The 19,570-nt window shown below is 41.8% G+C and overlaps 1 protein-coding gene across 1 annotated transcript; it reads left to right on the top strand.

Moving 5' to 3' along the window:
• Positions 1–13,941: 13,941 nt before the first annotated feature.
• Positions 13,942–18,485, top strand: fam83b (family with sequence similarity 83 member B; the record flags this gene model as incomplete). Its single annotated transcript, XM_079559332.1, has 4 exons — positions 13,942–14,397; positions 15,870–16,034; positions 16,370–16,494; positions 16,571–18,485. 4 exons carry the CDS (start codon positions 13,942–13,944, stop codon positions 18,483–18,485), a joined length of 2,661 nt encoding a protein of 886 aa, XP_079415458.1.
• Between the last annotated feature and the right edge of the window lie 1,085 nt (positions 18,486–19,570).

Genomic DNA, 19,570 nt, shown 5'->3' on the forward strand with positions numbered 1-19,570 from the left:
TGCTAACCCATGACTGCACTCCAAATTACGACTCAAACCTCTTCATCAAGTTTGCAGACGACACAACAGTGGTGGGTCATCAGCAACAGAGACGAGTCAAACTGCAGGAGTGAGGTGAGCAGTCTGACCATGTGGTGCACACAGAACAATCACTCTCTAAATGTGAAGAAGACAAAAGAGATTGTTGTCTTTGGAAGAGCGCGAGTCCAACATGCTCTTCTAACAATCAACGGTGCTGCAGTGGAGAGGGTGACCAGCACTAAGTTCCTGACCAAGCACACTACATCACTGGTCAAGAAAAGTAATCAGCGTCTCTACTTTCTCCGCAAGTTGAGAAGAGCCAGAGTCCGACCCTCCGTTATGTCCAACTTCTACAAAAGGACAGAGCATCCTGACCAGCTCCATCACTGTGTGGCACAGCGCCAGCACTGCCTCCTGCCGAAGGAGCCTCCAGCGCATCGTGAGAGCAGCGGAGAACATCTGCGGAGCCCCTCTCCCCTCTATTAAGGAGATGTACTTGACCCATCTCTCCCGCAAAGCCGTCAAAATTGCCAGGGACCCTTCCCACCCATCACATTCAAGTCCCTTCAAGGTTATGCCTTCAGGGAGGAGACTGCGGAATCTACGGGTCAGTTCCAGTCGACTGAGGAACAGTTTCGTACACAGGGCCATCGGGAAGCTGAACTCCCTGCCCTCCTTCCCACCCCTCTTCCTCCTCCCCCCGCTCCACAATCAAGAATGAGAGAAACAAATAAAAAATCTTGAATCTTGAATCTACTGACCAATAACTGTTGGTTTATTTTTTCTTTCATTGACTGTATTACCAAGACAGTTTGCCCTGGCACAGGTGTGGCTTTAACAGTGAACTGCTATCAGTGAGCGTGTGATGAATTGATATTTATTACTTTATTACAACAATAGTGTGTATGTCTACATTTTAGATATATAGGCCAATTATGGAGAGAAAATGATCCTCTATTCAAACGCTTCGTGCTAAAACCTAAAGTCACAAAATCTGCTATATACCGACTGCTGGGAATCTTTAAATTTACTGTGTCATTAATAACCAAATACTCCACTATTTCAATCCTGTAATAAAAAGTTATCTGCGCCTTAAATGAAAGATGCCATCAGGGACTAATTAACAGAATATGTAATTATGCTTTTCACATTTCAAAGGAAATGAAATGAGCCCTTCATTATTGGGTTTCCGCTAATGAATACCAATCCGATCTGAACTCACAATGTAATCCCCAGACGGAAGTAACCTATGGAGTACTGCGCAGTAATGAATGGATATCGCGTCTAAATTAAGTGGGGGAAATCTTACATTAAAATTGGCCTCCACAAACCATTCAACGTATTGCTCAGGTTGTAGCTCTAATTGGTTTATATTAAATGCATAACCTTTAGGTAATAAATGCCCCCGTATGTTGTGAATGTGAACACTTATGTAATCATTCTGACATTATATTCCTCACAAATGTTCTAATCAAACTCCTGAAATAGCAACCACAGTATGCAAAGAGGGTTATAGACCAGTCTGAGTTCATAATAAAGCAAATACCGGTAATGCATGCATAATATATGTTTAAAAAAAAAAGTTTGTCAGCTTTGATCAGGTTTCTATCTTGTTTTTAGGTCGTTTTCAGATTAGCTGTAATATTCAGTGTTTTTTATTCTGTAAAAGTCTCAAGTAGTATTTGACTGCTGTCTGTGTAACAAGGACATTTCTGAGAGCCAGTCCACACAGTTTTGGAGCACAATTCGTCTTGACTTTGACAGCGGACCGGCACATGGCCGGTGCAAAAGACAGGCTTTGGCTTTGTTTTAGGTTGTTGTGTTGGCGCTCATTTCCCCCATGGTCATATAGCTTCCTAAATTAGCCTAATACTCATAAGATTAATATCCTGTACATCCAATCCTAGCCTGTAGGGTTATCAGACAGGCCTCCCCTTTTTGGGCTCTGCTCCTAGGCTCCCCTTTGGCTCTTGTTTTGCAGCCCCTTTAGCAGCCCCTGTTCCCACTCGGCCCTCGTTCAGCTCGATCACACTTGGACTTGCTCTGGGTGCATCGGAGCTCGCGTCCAAACAAAGACTGGTCACGTACTGGGCACTTTTTTGGCCCTTCTTCCGTCAGAAAGTGAATGCGTGACACTTGAAGAAAATTATATTTTACAACAGGGGTAGGCAAGTTTGTGTCATGGAGGGCCGATTTTCTTCATTTCCAAAACACCAAGGGCCCAAAGTAATGCACTTTTTCTCTACAAATATAAGTTTTGCCCCTGATATATGACCTAATGGGGTGTTTTGCTGGGAAATGTGAAAATATTGACAGTATTTTCCACATTTTAGAGTCCTTTTCATGTATTTGGTCTCTGATTTATGAATAAATGTTTCTTCAAAATTCTCTTGGGGGCCAAAGGTTTTATGCTGGAGGGCCGAATTTGGCCCCCGGGCCTTGTGCTCTTCAGTCCACGAACCTGTGCTGCCTGACTGCAGCGGTTATTTTACGTTGCTGGTTACTGCCAGCGGTTACTGTTTGGTCCTAGAGCCATCTCTTCAGATGGCGTTGTTGTTAATTTGATCATTATCTCTAAAAAAATTTTTATTTTGCGCCATGGTGACATGAAAACAGGAAGTGACCTCCCTCTCTCCTGGTGCAGCTGAATTGTTTGCCTTTTTCAGTGAATTGTTTGCCTTTTTCAGCGAACCACGTTGTTTTTCTGGATACTTTTGTACGTCTTTACCGTGTTTTTGTGGAGGTTTGGTGGATTTGTTTACTTTGAGAGTCCAAAATGGTCCTGAAGAAAGCAGCTTTTTGAAGGTAAACAAACTGCTAGCTTATCAGCTAAACCCATTTGAGATCTACAAACATCTTCTTCTGAGACACTGAACAGTGAAGAGGCGCCAAGAGCCCCCACACCTGCAGCACGGAGGAGGCGTCACAAGAGGAGCTACAGGAAACAACAAAAGGGACCAACGAGGAGATGGTGATAGACTGTGGAGGGAGCTGTGCAGGAGGAAGAGGAAGGACGAGGTGGAGCTGACCAGTGCAGGACACCACGCTCTGAGACGGGGACAAGCCCAGGAGGCGGTGCACCGTTTCAGATGATCAGAGGAGACAGAGGGCAGCTACAGTTTCTCCATCCTCCAAGGTCATGCGGGTGGAGTGGCTGAAGGACAACGAGATCATCGACCCGGCCGAGGACAGGAACTTCTACATCACCGTGGACCACAACCTGATCATCAAGCAGGCGCGTCGGTCCGACACGGCCAACTACACCTGTGTGGCCAAGAACATCGTGGCCAAGCGCAAGAGCTCCACCGCCGTGGTCATCGTCTACGGATTTCCCATCACCCAGTGCTCCTCCTGTGACCAAAACAGTGAAGATGGCGGCCGCGACACAACGATCTTTCACCAAAGAAAAAAAAAGAGTGGAAAAAGAGTGGTGCGCACTGAATGGGTGCTGCTGCCGGATGCTCTCTCATCGAATGCCCCCCCCCCCCGATCAGGATATGATTAGGGTTAAGAACAGCAAATGTAACGTAAATTGTGTTTCACTCATACAGATCTCACATATTTTTAGAAACTAGAAGGTCTTGGTTTTCAATTAGGTATCACACTGGCATATAGGCTGTAAGCTCTCCAGTCAATACACTTTGAGATTTGGAAACAAATGTTAACCCTAACCCTAATCCTAATCCTAACTCTAACTCTAACTCTGAGGTGGCAGTTAAGATCAACTCCAGGTGGCAGGCTTTTTGTTTTTGGTCAGGCAGTGTACTATTTCGTCTGCTTACTATGGAGATCAGGCCCAGATTACACATGTGGCAATGCCATCACATCGGATGCAATGTGACATCCTCTGGCCCTATGACAAGCAATGATCCAGGTGAGCCTTCAAGTGTAAACAGGCTGAGGTCCCGGCATGACACAGTTCTTCACTATTCTAGTTTTTCTAATTCAAACTCTTGAGGCGTACCAAGAAAAAATAAAAGCCAAATGAAGTTTATTACTTTTTGTTCATTGATTCAGTGAACTGTGGCTCACTTATCTCCCTTTTATTGATTTGTGGCCGAAGGAAATATTTTTTATTGTTAACAAAATGATAAGAATGTTTAAAGTGTGAAGCCTCTGAACAATTTATGGTATGGTTTGTATTTAGACAGGGACAGAGCACAATTTAAAGGGACTATACGGAGTTTAAATATGTTAAAATTATGTATTTTCCTCCCCCCACATGTTCCAACAATGCCCTAATGTGTAGAATGAGCCCAGACCTGTTCATCCCAAATGCCTCTAAAATCCGGCACTGTCACTCAAAAATGTGTTACTTCGGGTCCGAATTGTCGTCATGCACGAGCTTAAAGGGATATTTCAGGATTTTTGACATAGGGCCTCATTTCCTAGTTATAAGAACTCCATGAATTACAAAAAAATATCTCCAGAAATCAGCAACACTCTGGATGAGGCCCTATGTCAAAAATCCTGAAATATCCCTTTAATATAGAAGGCGCAGTTACACGAATGACCTGAGGTGGCAGTCGTGAGTATAAAATGGCGAACTTGCATCTAGCCCCTTTAACATTGACATCTTCTTCAATCTTTTGAATGTCACTCTATTGTTGAAACTGATTGTTCGGTGTTGTGGCCTGTTTAACTCTCACCGGCGTTTTGGAAAACTCTTGATCAAACGTCTCAGAACTGAATCAGAACAGGAGGAGAGACACGTCACCAGTCCCGTTCATTTCAAGCTCATTCTTGTATACGTGAACAAAAAGATTTGACTGATCATGAAGTCAATCAGGATACAAAACATAGTGGCCTGTGCATAACATTCATTCATATTGTGGCCATACCGCCTTTGCTCTGCCTGATCCCGTCAGACCTCGGAAGCTGAGCAGGGAAGGGCCTGGCAGGACTTGGATGGGAGACCGTTTGGAAACACTAGGAAGCCTGGTGAATATAGTGTGTGAGTGAGTGGTTGGTGGTGGCTGATGTGCGCAGACTGGTTGCCGCGCTTTCCACCACCAAATATGGAGTGAATGAATAATGCACAAAATTGTAAAGCGACTTTGAGCGTCTGGAAAAGCGCTATATAAGACTGATGCATTATTGTTATTATTATCATTATTATTCAGCAGAAATTACACATGCAGTAGCCTTATAGCGCTGTAGAGCTCACGTACGATCGCAAAATAGTGCGTGCAGCGGTAAATCGTAGCTTCCATCAGTGGAGCCTTTAGTTTGAAATGAAAGAGACAGTAACGTGCGGGTGTGAATCTGCAGCGGCTTCAGTCTGCAATTTCATCTCGCGAGATCCTGGCCCATCCCTAATTGGAGATATTCAAAAATGTCCTCAATTTCTTTACATCTGTAATGAGCTGAAAATGGCACACTGCAGCTCCTAAAAGCAGACTTCTTCATGTAGAGAGGGTTGAAACAGGCACAGATCTTGGTCAGCACATCATTTGTAGCCACAAAAGTTTAAAGACAGAAGAAAAAGAGGAGCAGCGGGTGCAAAAATCCAGTACTGATCCACTGAGCCATTCCAGCAGCAGACTAATTCTCTTGGAAAAAGAGATGTTCTCAGAGACCCATTGTACCATATCTAACAATACACTCCAGCCATTAAGAAAAGTGAGTTACAGTATAGACTTGCAGAGGATACATTTTCTATACAAGAAAATACATCTTTACATACACTTTTTCATATTGATGTTTTCAAATTTGAAATGTATTGACATTGCACCTGCTGAACTGGTGCTCCAGGCAAAATGTCGACACTTTTTGAGAAATGTGTGGCATTACATGTATGCAAAATATGTGAGTGATATTTGTTGGTTTGTTTGTTTGTTTGTTTCAAACTTGCAAATGACAGATTGCAATAAGATCTCTTAATAACAGAGATAATAAAAGATAAACAGTTTAACTTACAATTTTAATTTACAGGCATACAGTCTGAAAAGGGGATGGAGGAAACAACGCTTATAGAATTCCAATCCCCGTACAGCACCACTCAACACGAAACAATATAATACAACATGTTATAGTGACAATCAGCACCAATGCCAGACAAGGGCGGACGGTCACTTTTGACCAAATATATTTTTCGAAAATAATTGTTAGCAATTCCTAGTTTTGTTTTCTAAAAACATGACAAACATTATGGGTCAAATAGAGCAAACATTTGAAATGACAATAATCTCGTTGATGAAAATAAGTGGTTGTTGAAGGTGACTGTAGGTTACATTTGCATTTACTAACATTCTGGAGCTTAAGTGCAAAGATGTTGTCTGAATTCACAAAAGTGGTAATATCGCTGTCACATGTACGAGGTGGAAAATGTTCAAGGCCACTATGACATACAAAGTAAACCTATAATTTTCTGCTTCTCAAATGGCAATTCTATGCTAACATGCCATTATGGCACGTACCTCTAGCTGGAAAGAGTGATTATAATGACCGTAGATGAGGACATAATTAGTGGGAGCTAGAAAATTCAGCTATAGAGTCCCTGTTCTACAGTCCTCCAGTTCTACTGTGACTTCTTCCTCCATCCATCTATTTTCTTCCACTTTATCTGGGGCCTGGTCGCAGAGGCAGCAGTCTCAGCAGAGATGCCCAGACTTCCCGATCCATGCACACCTCCTCCAGCTGTTCTGGGAGGACCCCGAGGCGACACCAGGCCAGCACGGAGACATAGTCCCACCAGCGTGTCCTGGGCCTTCCACGAGGCCTACTCCTCCTTCTTTTGCAACAATTCTTTTTACATATCGTTTGAATCTTTAAACCATGTGGACCTACTGATGCACTCACCTTTTTCTGTCTTTCTATGTTTCTATGAACATGTTTTCTATGAATATTGTTCAATTACAAGTATGCAATGACATTTAGTTTTATTCATGCATGTTTGGGTAACCCAGCATAATCCACTTCAGCATTCTTCAGTTTCAGATGAATAGAGGTTTTGTATGCTCAGAACTTCGAAGATGTATGTGAACACCAATGCATCCAAAAGAAAATGTTAATAAATAAAGCGTCAAATTGAATCTTTACAAAGCATAAAAGCACATCATGAGGATCAGATCGAGGTCATACTATGATTTTCATATTACACAGATATTCACAGAGAGTGTTTGAAGGTATTTTCTGTGAAAGTTATGGCCACATTATCGTCATTCGTACATTCTACAGTGTTTTGACAGTGACTGTATTTCTCACAAATTTGGACAGATTTCTCTTGTTTTGTCGTTAGTCTTATTTGGGTATAATTCACAACACTTGCTCAAACTTGTCAAAAGATGCAAAAATGGCCTGAGGATAGCGGTGATGATGACATGGGAGAGATTGAGTGTCACAAAAGGTGACTCATATGTGCAGAGCTCGAGGAGGAAAAAACGATGGCTTCTTGCTGTCCTACCACGCCCAGTCTGTAGGTACAATACGCACATCTTGTTTGTGGCCTACTTGAGGTGGCATCGCTCCATCGCTAGGGTAGAGTTCAGTGTTTTGTTACAGATCATATGCCTCACTCATTGTCACTCAGGCTAGAGCTTTGACTTTACAGCCTTTGACATCAACAACGGAGTCAAAAGAGGCTAACGTTTCACAAGCAATGGCGGGTCTCAGTTTAGTGACAGTGACCACATAAGATGCATATGTGGTGATATGCATATGTGGCATATGTCCGCTCGCCCTGATTAGTGTTTCCTCGTGTTAGTGTTGCTGTGGGTCCCTTCACGGGAGCGCGTCATGGCGCAGCGCTGTAGCATCGCAGTAGATTGGGTGTGCGGTTCCCCGATGGTCCTGTTGATGAGCGTGTTCCCTGTACAGCGCACGAAAGGTTGCGCTAACTGGTATATTTTCAACTCTAGCGGCGGGTAGCAAAGGCCAACACATATATAACTGTTAATAATATGCATTCCTTTTTAATAGGCGCAGGCAATAGCACCAGCACTGCCCATCGCTGTCTTGTCTTCCCTCTACATGTGTGTGAGTTGATTTGGGTCTGTACAGAGGTCGGCGGGGACTTGTTGGAGGACTCTTACCCTAAATGTGAAATCTGTATCTCATGGACTAAACATATGTGCTGAAGGTTTTAAATCAAGCATACTTATGAAATGAAATGAAAGAAAAACCTTTTGTAACAAATAAATCCTACTTAACCAATGGAACACTTGTGCCCTTTTTCCAATGGAACTCATCTGTGTGTCTTAAAGCTACGGTTAAAAAAACCTCGCTCTGCTACACATAGTTGTCAGGACGAACCAAACACTCACAAAAAAATCTAATAGGATGAATGAAGGATTCAAGGACTCGAACCCATGACTCAGAGGACAGAAGCGTACTCTGTGTGCATGTCAGCAGCCTTATCCACTAGACTAACAGCTGCGCCGGAGAAGGATTATTCTTTCATTAGAATTCTACAGCAATCAGGATTGGTTTAATTTCCTGATGAAAATGAAAAATAATACAGATAAGGGGCATAGGCTTTAGTGTGGTGTCATTAAATTTTAGAGAGACCTTTTTTATTAGCTATGTCAAAGGGATAGACATAAGCACAAGCGTCAATAAGCTCATTATACACGTCTTGCAATAAAAGGGGGGTATTATGCAAAATTGACTTTTTCAAGCTTTACATCATGTTATTATGTCATTCCCTCATTAAAAACATGCCTGAAGTGTTGCCTTGGCACATTCACGTATTTTTGAGTAATCTGTAAAAACTCTGATGGCGGCCATTTTAGGGATAGGTTTGCCTGAGTCCTCCTAGGAACGCCCCCACCTCCCGGAGACGCCTCCGAGCTTTCGTCACCAGCCGAGTAACCAACCACTGCTCCTCAGCAGAACCCCCTCCCCACTGATGCCACAGACAGCGTGTGGAGGGGGCGTGTCGGAAAGAGTCAGAGGTTCTTAAAGAGACAGAGGCCTATTTCAAGGCATTCGCTACAGCCATTTTGAGAGAGCAATTTTATACAAGGCAGTTATTCTAATTTACTGCAGTTACAGACCAACAGAAGGTTTGGTCATCATTGTAGTGTGCTATAGACTGGTAAGATGTGATTGAAAAAAGCATAATACCCCCTCTTTAACTCCCGCCTGAAGTTTGGCTTTGCCCAAATCTAAGAAGGTTCTGAAAAAAGTGTCAAAAGAGCAACAAAAATGATGCGAAAATGAAAATCCAACAGAAGAATAAAGAAAAAAGTGACAAAATGTGTCAAAAATGTGATGACAACCCAGCAAAAAAATAGCGATCGAAGAGCGGCGTCAAAAAAGTGATGACAATGTGAGGAAAAAGAACCATTTAGATGAGTTTTGTAGGTCCTAGCTTTCAAATGAGGCGTTACACTGTGTGGGCTGTAACCTTTTAGATTTGAGTAAAGCTGAACTGGAAAAAATGCACTCGGTTAAAGGGATATTTCAGGATTTTTGACATAGGGCCTTTCCTAGTTATCCAGAGTGTTGTTGATTGATGGAGATTTTTTTTTAATTCATGCAGTTCTTATATTTAAAGAGTTTCGTGGCGCTAGTGCAAGGCTAGCGCATTTCTACGATATCAGCTATCCTGCATTAAAAACAGTCTGACCCGCTCCACAGTGCACCTGAGGAAAATCACTTATAATAACACCAGACTAACCATATACATGTCTGTGTCGATAGAATCATTTTTTAACCATTTTGCATTTAAAATGACTTATATTTGAGCAGCATCAGCTTCGTGGTTGTATAAGCTTCGCAGCGGCCGAGTGATCTGCTAGAAAATAGTCCCTCAAAATGCGATCGTTCATGTGATGCAAGGTCAGTTATATTCCAAAAATGATTCAACCGACGCAGACATTTATATCATTAGTCTGGCGTTATTAGTGATTCGCCTCAGGTGCACCGTGGAGTGGGTCAGACTGTTTTTAATGCAGGCTAGCTGTTACCATAGAAATGCGCAAGCCTTGCACTAGCCGAGCGCCACTTAACTCTTCAAATATAAGGACTGTATGAATTGCAAAAAAAAATATCTCCAGAAATCAACAACACTCAGGAAAACTAGGAAATGAGGCCCTATGTCAAAAATCCTGAAATATCCCTTTAAGGTGGGAGTTAAGACGTTAACCTTTTTTTGTTTGGCCCTTTTGGAAATGTTACCCACTGCTGACCCAGGATTTGTTTCATTCTCATCCACGAGAAAATCTAACATCTGACATTTTAACATCTCCTTATTCTGCTTAGACCAAATAGTGATATAAAAAAAATATTTTTTGATGTGATTTTGGTTTAGAAGAAGGAAGCCTATGGTTTTTAAATGTCACCCCATGCCTCTAACGAGTTCACATGCAAACTGACCTGTGAGCTGCTGCCGGGCTGATTGTGAAAAGTCGTCTCCCAATGGCCCTCAGACTTTTTGAAAAAAAAAAAAAGAAAAAACGATATCCGCTGCGACCTGTCATTCACGTGACATTCGCCTCCATAATAATAAATAATATTGTGAAAAAGTTAAAGGAACAGGCCGTCGTTTTTACATTCTGAGATATATTCTTACCTGAGCTTAGACGAGTTGATGCGTACCTGTCTTTGTGCATGCGCTCAGTCACGCATATGTTATTGGCATTTAGCCTCTCCCAAGATAGGTATAGCTCCAAACTGGGGTGAAGCTAGAAGCTACACACAAACATGTCAATTTTCTCAGCGGATAAACAGGGGTCCTATATTGTAAGGCATAATAATATTAGGAGCACTTCGACTTTACTGCGTCAAAGGTATTATTACGCCTTACAATATAGTGCCCCTTTTTATCTGCTTAGAAAATCGACATGTTTAACTGTGTGTAACTAAACTTGGATAGTGTAAAACCTCACGGAACTGTATTTAAATGGGGAAAACGTGGAACAGCTTGGTAGCTTCTAACTTCAGCCCAGTTTGTTATACCTATGCTTTGCGCGCTCACAAAGAACTAAGGAAAGAACATATGTCAGTTTGTAACATCGGTGGCCTATTCCTTTAATGGTTACGCTCTAAAATGCAAGCAGCCGTCACTACTGTCTGCACTTAACAAACAGGACAGATTAGCATAAAAAAGAGGCACATTCTAACTAAATAATGAATTAAATGAATCTTAAGTGGATTAGTACTAAAGCTGATGTGGGGAAGAACTTGAGTTTGGTGATAAGACTTCTCCTGCAAGCCTGCACTGTGTGAATCCATGCTTTCAGTTTGAAGTATAGCTGGATGTTTATGTTTTGCATGTTAAATTATAAATGAGTTGACAGGAGAAAATGCATAAAGGAGCATTCAGTCTGCAGAAATTAGGCGCATTGAGTTGTCTTGTGTATGAAATGCGCGGTGTAAATAATCATGCCTTGCTTTTCAACAGAATAAATGACTTTTCTAGTGAAGGCTTATTGGTTGAGAAAATTCAACATGAAAACATACAGTACATGTGTCCCATGGTTGCCTTCTTATTTCAGCTTTAACCTTTTGGGTTTGCCCACTGGTCCCAATCTCTTCTTTATGTGAAGAGTTACCCACAGGGGAAATCAAAGTAATTTATAATAACTGCAATGATTAAGGAAAATATTGGAAAATTATTATCAATGGTACAATGCAAAGAAATCCTTTTGTTACAATTCTATAAACCTATTGGACTCAGAAACTTCAATATTAGAGACCACCATTTTACAGTATTTAATAGACTCCTTTTAAATCAATCATCGCTCATCTGTTTCTCTATGGACTCACAGTTGGTTTGAGTGTGTGGGTGTGTGAATATATAGCCCTGCCCCAATGCATCCTGGTGATTAGTGCTGCCTCTGAAGTGGTCACCAGAGGCTCTCGACGCCTGTCATTATCTTGATTTCCGTCATGCACTGTGAACTTTGGACCAAATGGGACAGGTAAGTGAGCGAGCAAGAGGGAGGAGAGAATGAGAGAGTGCGGGAGAGGCGTGGCCAAAGGTCTCAAACAGGTTTTATGGCTGCCTCAGAGCCAGTTTCAAACAGCAGTATATTTGCATGTCAAAACTGGAACCCACACCCTCTATCTGCAGACTGCTTATCATGTTCAGACAACTCCTTGCCTTTGTTTCTTCCAGTTGGCAGACTAAGACTTTCTTATGCACAGAAACCGAACGATGAATAGACTTTCCATGCAGGGATGTACTGGGATCGAGAGGGGAACAAGAGGAGTTTGAAAGTTCATAATCTTAATGTAAGTTTCTACTCCTCTTTAATGATTGACGCTACAGTAATGCTACAAGTGAATTTGACTGTGTATTAGAGGAACTGGATTTACAGATTAGATTACGTAAACCGTACGTATATTGTGGTTATACTTTTCAACAGAAAGATGTCAAAGGATTGACATCTTATGACATAGACAAAATGTAATATAATATCTTTAAGTAGCCGATCTGTCCTGTTTTAGATTATATTTAGGTAGACCTTATCTTTCTAACACTGTACAAGAAAGCTTTAACAGTTACAGTTGTTTACTATGTCAATGTGGGGACCCTGTAACTTGAGAGCAAGCAGGCTAATTGCTAGCAAGGTAAGTTTGAACTGTGGTGAAAAGCTACACCTTTCCATGGTTTACACTTGCTTACCCCACTATCCATATTTGAACGTGTAGGAATCCAAAGTTGTAGCAGAAGGATTATGAGATTATAATGACAGGCTTATAGAAAGTTGAATGGTTCACCTCATACAGTAGCATTTCTCTGGCAACCACCCAGAACCCTAATGCAATCCCATTATACCTCACAATGTGAACTGTCAGAGAGACACACTGTTCCTTAAACTGATAGACTGTTAGTATTTCATAGACACTTGGCAGCAGGAAGTGTGCTTGAACACAGTTCAAAGGAAATTTAACTATAAACACTGTAAAAACACTGCCAGAGAAGTCTTAGGTGTCGTGGGCTTGAAACTTGACCCATGTACGACCGTTGCTTTATACAACCTTACAACAAAATTTTGTGTGTTCTGAGCTGTCAGTGTGACTGAGCGGCGCCACCATTGTGGGCCAACCTGTAGCCTATAACAGTGAACTAGATCAGCTTCCATTATTAATGAGTCAGTATTCATGATCTGACATGTTATTGAACGTCACATTTTCCAGTTAACAGGTTTCTATGCATGTATAATACCCCACAATTATATGCAACCGAATGCTCTTATGAACAAAGCACAAACGTTTGTGAGTGGGCTCTTTATTTAGATTGCCTAAATACAACAAATTTACTTTGTTTCACTATTGCTCCCTAAACTGATTTGGTAACTATTATAATTCAATAACATTAATACTGTTTTACTCGGCATGTATATAAATTATAATGGAAACAACAAACTCAATATAAACTTCAATTACACCTGTCAGAAATGGTAAACTTTTAGGACTAAATCGTAAGGTGTGCAAATGTTTGAGTGTGATTGTAAGCTTTAAACAGAACTTTAAGCTTCCAAGAAAGCACAACTTACTCAAATGATGTATAATGAATCCACTGTTTGGTTCACAGTACAGAGCAGCCTCCTTTAGTGTCTATTTTGATATTAAGATATAGCCAGCTTTATGCAGCTTATGCAAATGATGTAACTTGCCTTGTCAAACTAGAGCAAACCAAATACCACATACCACACAAGAAAACACTTTGAACCAGGTCTAACCAGGTGATACCGATGAGATGTAAACAGAGGTCTAAAACAGGAAGTGCCATGACTAAAGAAGTCATAGACATTGATTAAAGAATAATGTGAGGGAGGATAAAAGATTTAGTCTACATTGACCTTCAAAGCAGTTCTTATACAACCAATGAAACATACAGAAACACTAATACCAGACATCTGAGCACAAGTGACAGTAAATGTTTGTTTTCTGCTTCTCTTGGCTGACAACATCATCATTGATTTCCATTATCCGTGACAGGCCTGACTGAAAGAAGAAGAGGGACTAATGGATTCTTTGGACTTTTCGTTGCTGTCTTCCCTGAGAGGAGAATTCAAAACTGATGATTTCATCCAGCCCCACTACAAGGAGGCGTACCGGCTGGCCATCGATCGCCTATTGAGCGGTGGCCGGGACAGTTACCGGGAGTTTCTCAAAGGAGAACGTGTGGGGACTTTCCTATCGGACGAGGAGCTAGCCTTCATCACCACACATGTTGAGCCACCCAAAGCTCACATCCAAGCAGAGGAAGTCAATATTCAAAATCAAGTTGATAGCCAATCATCCTCAGGGACTTACTGGCCCATGCACTCCGATGTGGACACTCCAGATTTGGACTTGGGGTGGCCAGACGTCAGGCATGAAAAAAGTCAAACCAATGTAGATTTGCTATTTAACCCCCCACGACAGAACAATCCCACCATCAAAGAAGTTATCAGGAAACACATTCAGGATGCCAAGCAGGTAATGGAAACTGCCCACAGCAAGCGCCTTCTGTGAGATGTGTTGGGAAAATTGGCTCAGGGACTGTGTCGGCTGACAGTGGGGGCCCACAGTGTTCAAATTAGGACAGTGTGCAATGTCGCTGAACTATACAGACTTTAGCCCCTCAAGGCACGGCTCTGCGTTTCAACGACTGAACCTGACAAGGTTTAAATCTGGTTTTGCAACTCACAGACAATGCAGGAAACGTACACTTGCCTGTATATTAAATTGCCATATTCTTTACGTAGCCGACGCCTTCTACATAGAGCAGCATTGTACTTAAATGCAGCAGGTCATGCAGGTACGATGACAATTTTCAGCAGATCGCATCAAAACATATGCCAGACACAAATTAAGATCACTTCTCCACTTTACCTCTAATTACCGTGCAGCAAGTGAAGTGTTAGTAATTCAAATCTGATGTGGATGTGTCCTCTGAGCGTGGGACTCAACTTTCAGGTTGTCAAAGCAGCAATTAAACGAAAGTGGCTGCAATCGTTACAAGAATCACCAAATTTCTCAAGAGTAATCCAACAGGCACCAATAATGCCATGTGGACGTTCAGCTGAATCTGATATTGGGAGGGACTAGCGGATCAGTGGCAGAGTGGAAATCTGTTTTTTTCCACCTAGTACAAGAAACTTTTTGATTTTTTTTAATGAAAATTGAACAGGAGACTCAAAATAGCAAATAATGATAAAATACTGTAGCCACTGTTATAAACATTTAATTGAACGTGTTCCACTGCTTAATTAACGCAGTACTAAGTGACTTGTTTACCTTAATAAATCCATTTCGTAGTCCCTCTGGGGGTAATACAAGTATTAATGATATGGTTGAGAGGTCTTTCATCTCCCCCTGGTGTCTCTGGCCAGAAAAGCATAATTGCAAGTTGGTTGCCTATGGGTCGGAGGCACCAATAGAGTTCGGGAATGTGATGTCATATCACTAAGCATTATGGGATTAGCAGCAATTGTATACTAATGGAGGTTTTAAAAGTTAAAATACTGGAGTTATTGCTCACATTAACACACTTGGACACCACAGTGTGTTAGATGTATTTACCAGCAGTAACTCAGCAGCTGATGGAGTTGTTCCATGGCTTTTTTCTCCACTTTTTATACTGTTTTTAGCTAATGTTAGTCAATGGAAATGTATGCTAACAGCTGCAAAGATGGCAGATCTCCAGTACCAGGCAAAGCTAACTGCAGGCTAGCACCACTTTAAGTTGGCTGTAACATGCAACATGCTACGACACCTACAGTATGTAACGAGTCTATATCATAAATTAGTTTCACATTTTAAGTCGAACAACAGAAGTAAATGCACTTTTTCATGATATCCTACATGACAAGCACCTGTACATGCAACATACCTGACCATTTTTTTCAATAGCTTCAAGTTTGTATGTTTAAAATGTCACAATAACAAATGATTTTGTGTCTTTTCAGGTCATTGCAATTGTTATGGATAAATTCACGGATGTGGATATTTTTAAAGAAATTGTTGAGGCCTCAATACGTGGAGTGGCTGTCTATGTGCTCTTGGATCATTTCCATTTAAAAAGCTTCCTCTCCATGGTGGAAAATCAGGATGTGAGGATTCAACAACTCAGAGTACGTGCCAGTAGTCAATTTGTTTGTTTATTTGTAACTGTTTCTGCACTTCAAAATCAATAGAGGCTTTTTTTGACTTAACTACAATGTTTACCCTGCTGTGTAAGAATCTCTCAACTCTATGCCTCATGCCAAAACCTGGTTTGTCTTGTTTACTGGGTGGAGTCTTTCTTCATGTGGGAAAGATGGAGGTTTAAATACACCATTGTACTGTGCCCTTTTTCAACGATCCAACTGCGCAGCCACCTATGAACACAATTGCTTTCCAAGTGATTACCTCTTCTTACGTACAATCTGACAATGAAGGTTTATTTTTTTTTCGTCTCTGTCTCCAGAATATGAGGGTGCGCACTGTTAAAGGTCAGGATTACCTCTGTCAATCAGGAGCGAAATTTCATGGCGCAATGGAGCAGAGGTTTCTATTAGTTGACTGCTGTACAGTGTTTTATGGCTCCTACAGGTAAGCGGAGAGTAAATAAGATTTAAGCACACAGTGTGATTGACAAATAATTTGATCTGTCTCTCATTTTTGGCAGTTTTACTTGGTCATTTGAGAAGATCAATCTCAGTATGGTGCAAGTAATTAAGGGACATCTGGTGAAGTCTTACGATGAGGAATTTCGGACACTTTACGCGCGCTCAACTGTGCCAACTCAACTGACTTCTTTAGCTATGCCCCAACAGAATGGACTACTTGGAAGGCCCATTATTCCCAAAACTGTACCCACTCCTGCCCCCAAGATGGAAAGGGGAGGCTACTTGAGACATACGATGGATGCAGTGTACAGAAAGAGCTTTGAAAGGAATGTAGGCCTGAGCAATCTAGAGGAAGGTTTGACTGAAGAGGAACCGCTCATGCCTTTAATGGAGAACGGTGTTAGTGCTCATATGTCCGCTGAAATGATCTATAAGAAAAGGCACAGCTATGCGGGTGCAGGAGAGAGACAAGATACATATATTTCTCCAAACATTAGACCCAGAGGTAGCAACTGGAATATCTCTGGTGATTCTGGGAAAAACTTCTCACGCGAGAACTTGATGCCAACTCCACAAATAAAAGAGCAACCCAAGCGTCAGGCATACAACGACAGAGATAAACAGCTGTCCACGCAGCCAATCATGCCACTCCAGGAGAACACCAAAGCCTTCATGCGCACATGGAGGATTGAATCTTACCTCAACAACACGGACACTCCCCTCAGGGAGTCGTGTGACTACTTGGACCAGCTAGAGCACTCAGGCAAAGTAAACACCTTCATGCAGGGCAGAATGAGGACTTCACTTGTCCTGAGGTCAACTATACCAGAGCAGGCAGAGCTAGACAATTCATCACTGGGTCTTGGCCGCTTGCCACCAAACACTGCAATGCACTATTCCTCAATGCAGTGGAGCCCAACAGCTGACAGAATGGGCAGAGACGAATTGTCTTTTAAAAAACAAAACCTCCCGGTTTTAGATGACAACGATAATTTGAGTCCCAGCAGGAGCCCGTATTACCCCAATTATACGTCCCTAGGTAGACAAAAAAATGGACACATCTTGACCAATGCCGAAATCTTCACAGAAAACTGGCACAAAAGACACAGTGTTGCCGACCCCAGATCAAACAGTAATTACATCCACGAGGAACAGTTGTATGCACCTTTAGCCAGAATGCACGTCAACAGAAGCTCAATGGGTATTAATGTACATAACGGAGGATACTTGTCAGCACTCAATGAGGATCAAAGATCCATCTCTCATTATGACGTCAAAAACATAACAGCCCCCAAGAGCCGAAACAGTCCCATGTGGCAAGATCCTCCGTCAAGGGCGATATCTGCAGTAGCTCTTGATGTGAGCACAGACAATTTGAATGGCAAAGGCAGCACTACAAACAAGCAGAATATCTTTAAGAAAAAGATCAAATCCTTTTTGAACATACAAGATAAGAAAGACGATATATCTGGGACTCTGGGAAGGGATAGCATCAAATCAGAAGAAAGCACAAGCACCTTAACACTAGAGGATGAGATGAGACGATCGAAACTCCGCCACAGCACAAAGAGTACAGGCAAAATAAGCTCAGAACGCCATAATAAGCAACGCATGGAAGACCCACTCGCAACGTCAAGACCACGGTTTGCAACAGAGGAGCATCGATACCATCCACACTACACGGATGTCAGATACGATGCGCCGAGAAAACTCCATTCTCCCGACAGAAACATAAGAGTTGGTTATGAGACAGGCAATTTGAGTAGGGATTACAGTATTGAGCAGCGAAAGTACAGCCAATATGAGCCCTCCATGCAGCCAGTCCATTCTAGACCAGGCCATGGGAGCAGGCCGGTCCAGGACAAGAGCAGGAGTCCCTCTAAAGCTGAGGTTGGACATCACCAAGCTGCACATGTTAACCAAGAGAATAAGATCGGCAAATTCTTCCAACGAATTATGAACAAAAACAAATGAGAGCTTCTGTAAAAAGGTAAACAAACCTCTTTATAAGTCTTTCAATCAATGTTTACATTTGGAAAAGACTCATTTGTTGTCGTATTTTGCACTGGTGTAAATAGTGTATTTTATATAAAGTGTTGTTCTTCAGATGTAAGAGGATGAATGTATTGTAATTGTGAAAAGAGTGGTGCCAAAGGTCAACAGTCACTGAAAAATTGTAAAAAAAATAATAATAATAATAATAAAAAAAAATTTTTTTGGGTGCTCTGAAAGATGCTTGGCAGGAATCTGTGTAAAAACACGGGCAAAAGGAGAGTAATATGGTTGTAGTAGCCTGCATCAGGCCATATATCACAATGACAAATACAGTGGTTACAAATACTTGCATTTGTTCCAGTATGTCTGTTATCCAGGGTTGCCATTTTTAAAATGTTTTTTATGTTATTTTACATTTAGATTTGTGCTGGTGTAGCTACTGGTTTGTACCAATAATATGCGCATGCACTTTTCTGCCTTGTAGCAGAAATAATATATTAATAATTATAAATATTAAATACAGAGACGCTAACTTGGCTGATGACCAATCTGTGGCTAATGTGCCTTGAGACATGTCATTTCTAATGCATAACATGTGCCTCCACTTAGCGGTGACTCAAGGATTTATGTCAACCTATATATATCACTGAGATGTCTGATGTATTTTCTGGCCCCAACGACCACGGGCACCACTGACGCCTTCACCCTCCAGGTTTTCTCCAGCTCTTCTCTGAGCCCCTGGTATTTCTCTAGTTTCTTGTGTTCCTTTTTCTGATGTTACAGTCTCTTGGTATTGCTATGTCAACCAAACGGCTGTCCTCTGCTCTTTGTCCACCACCACAATGTCTGGTTGGTACCTTTCTGTCCGTCTGTATCGGAAGTCCCACAGGATCTTGGCTCGGTCATTTTCTACCACCTTTGGAGGTGTTTCCCACTTTGACCTTGGGGTTTCCAGCCCATACTCTGCACAGATGTTTCCGTGCACTATGCCAGCCACTTGGTTATGGCGCTCCATGTACTCTATTCCTGCAAGCTTCTTACATCATGCAGTTATGTGCTGGATT

This window comes from Gobius niger (assembly GCF_951799975.1).
Source record: "Gobius niger genome assembly, chromosome: 7".
Classification (NCBI taxonomy): Eukaryota; Metazoa; Chordata; class Actinopteri; order Gobiiformes; family Gobiidae; genus Gobius; species Gobius niger.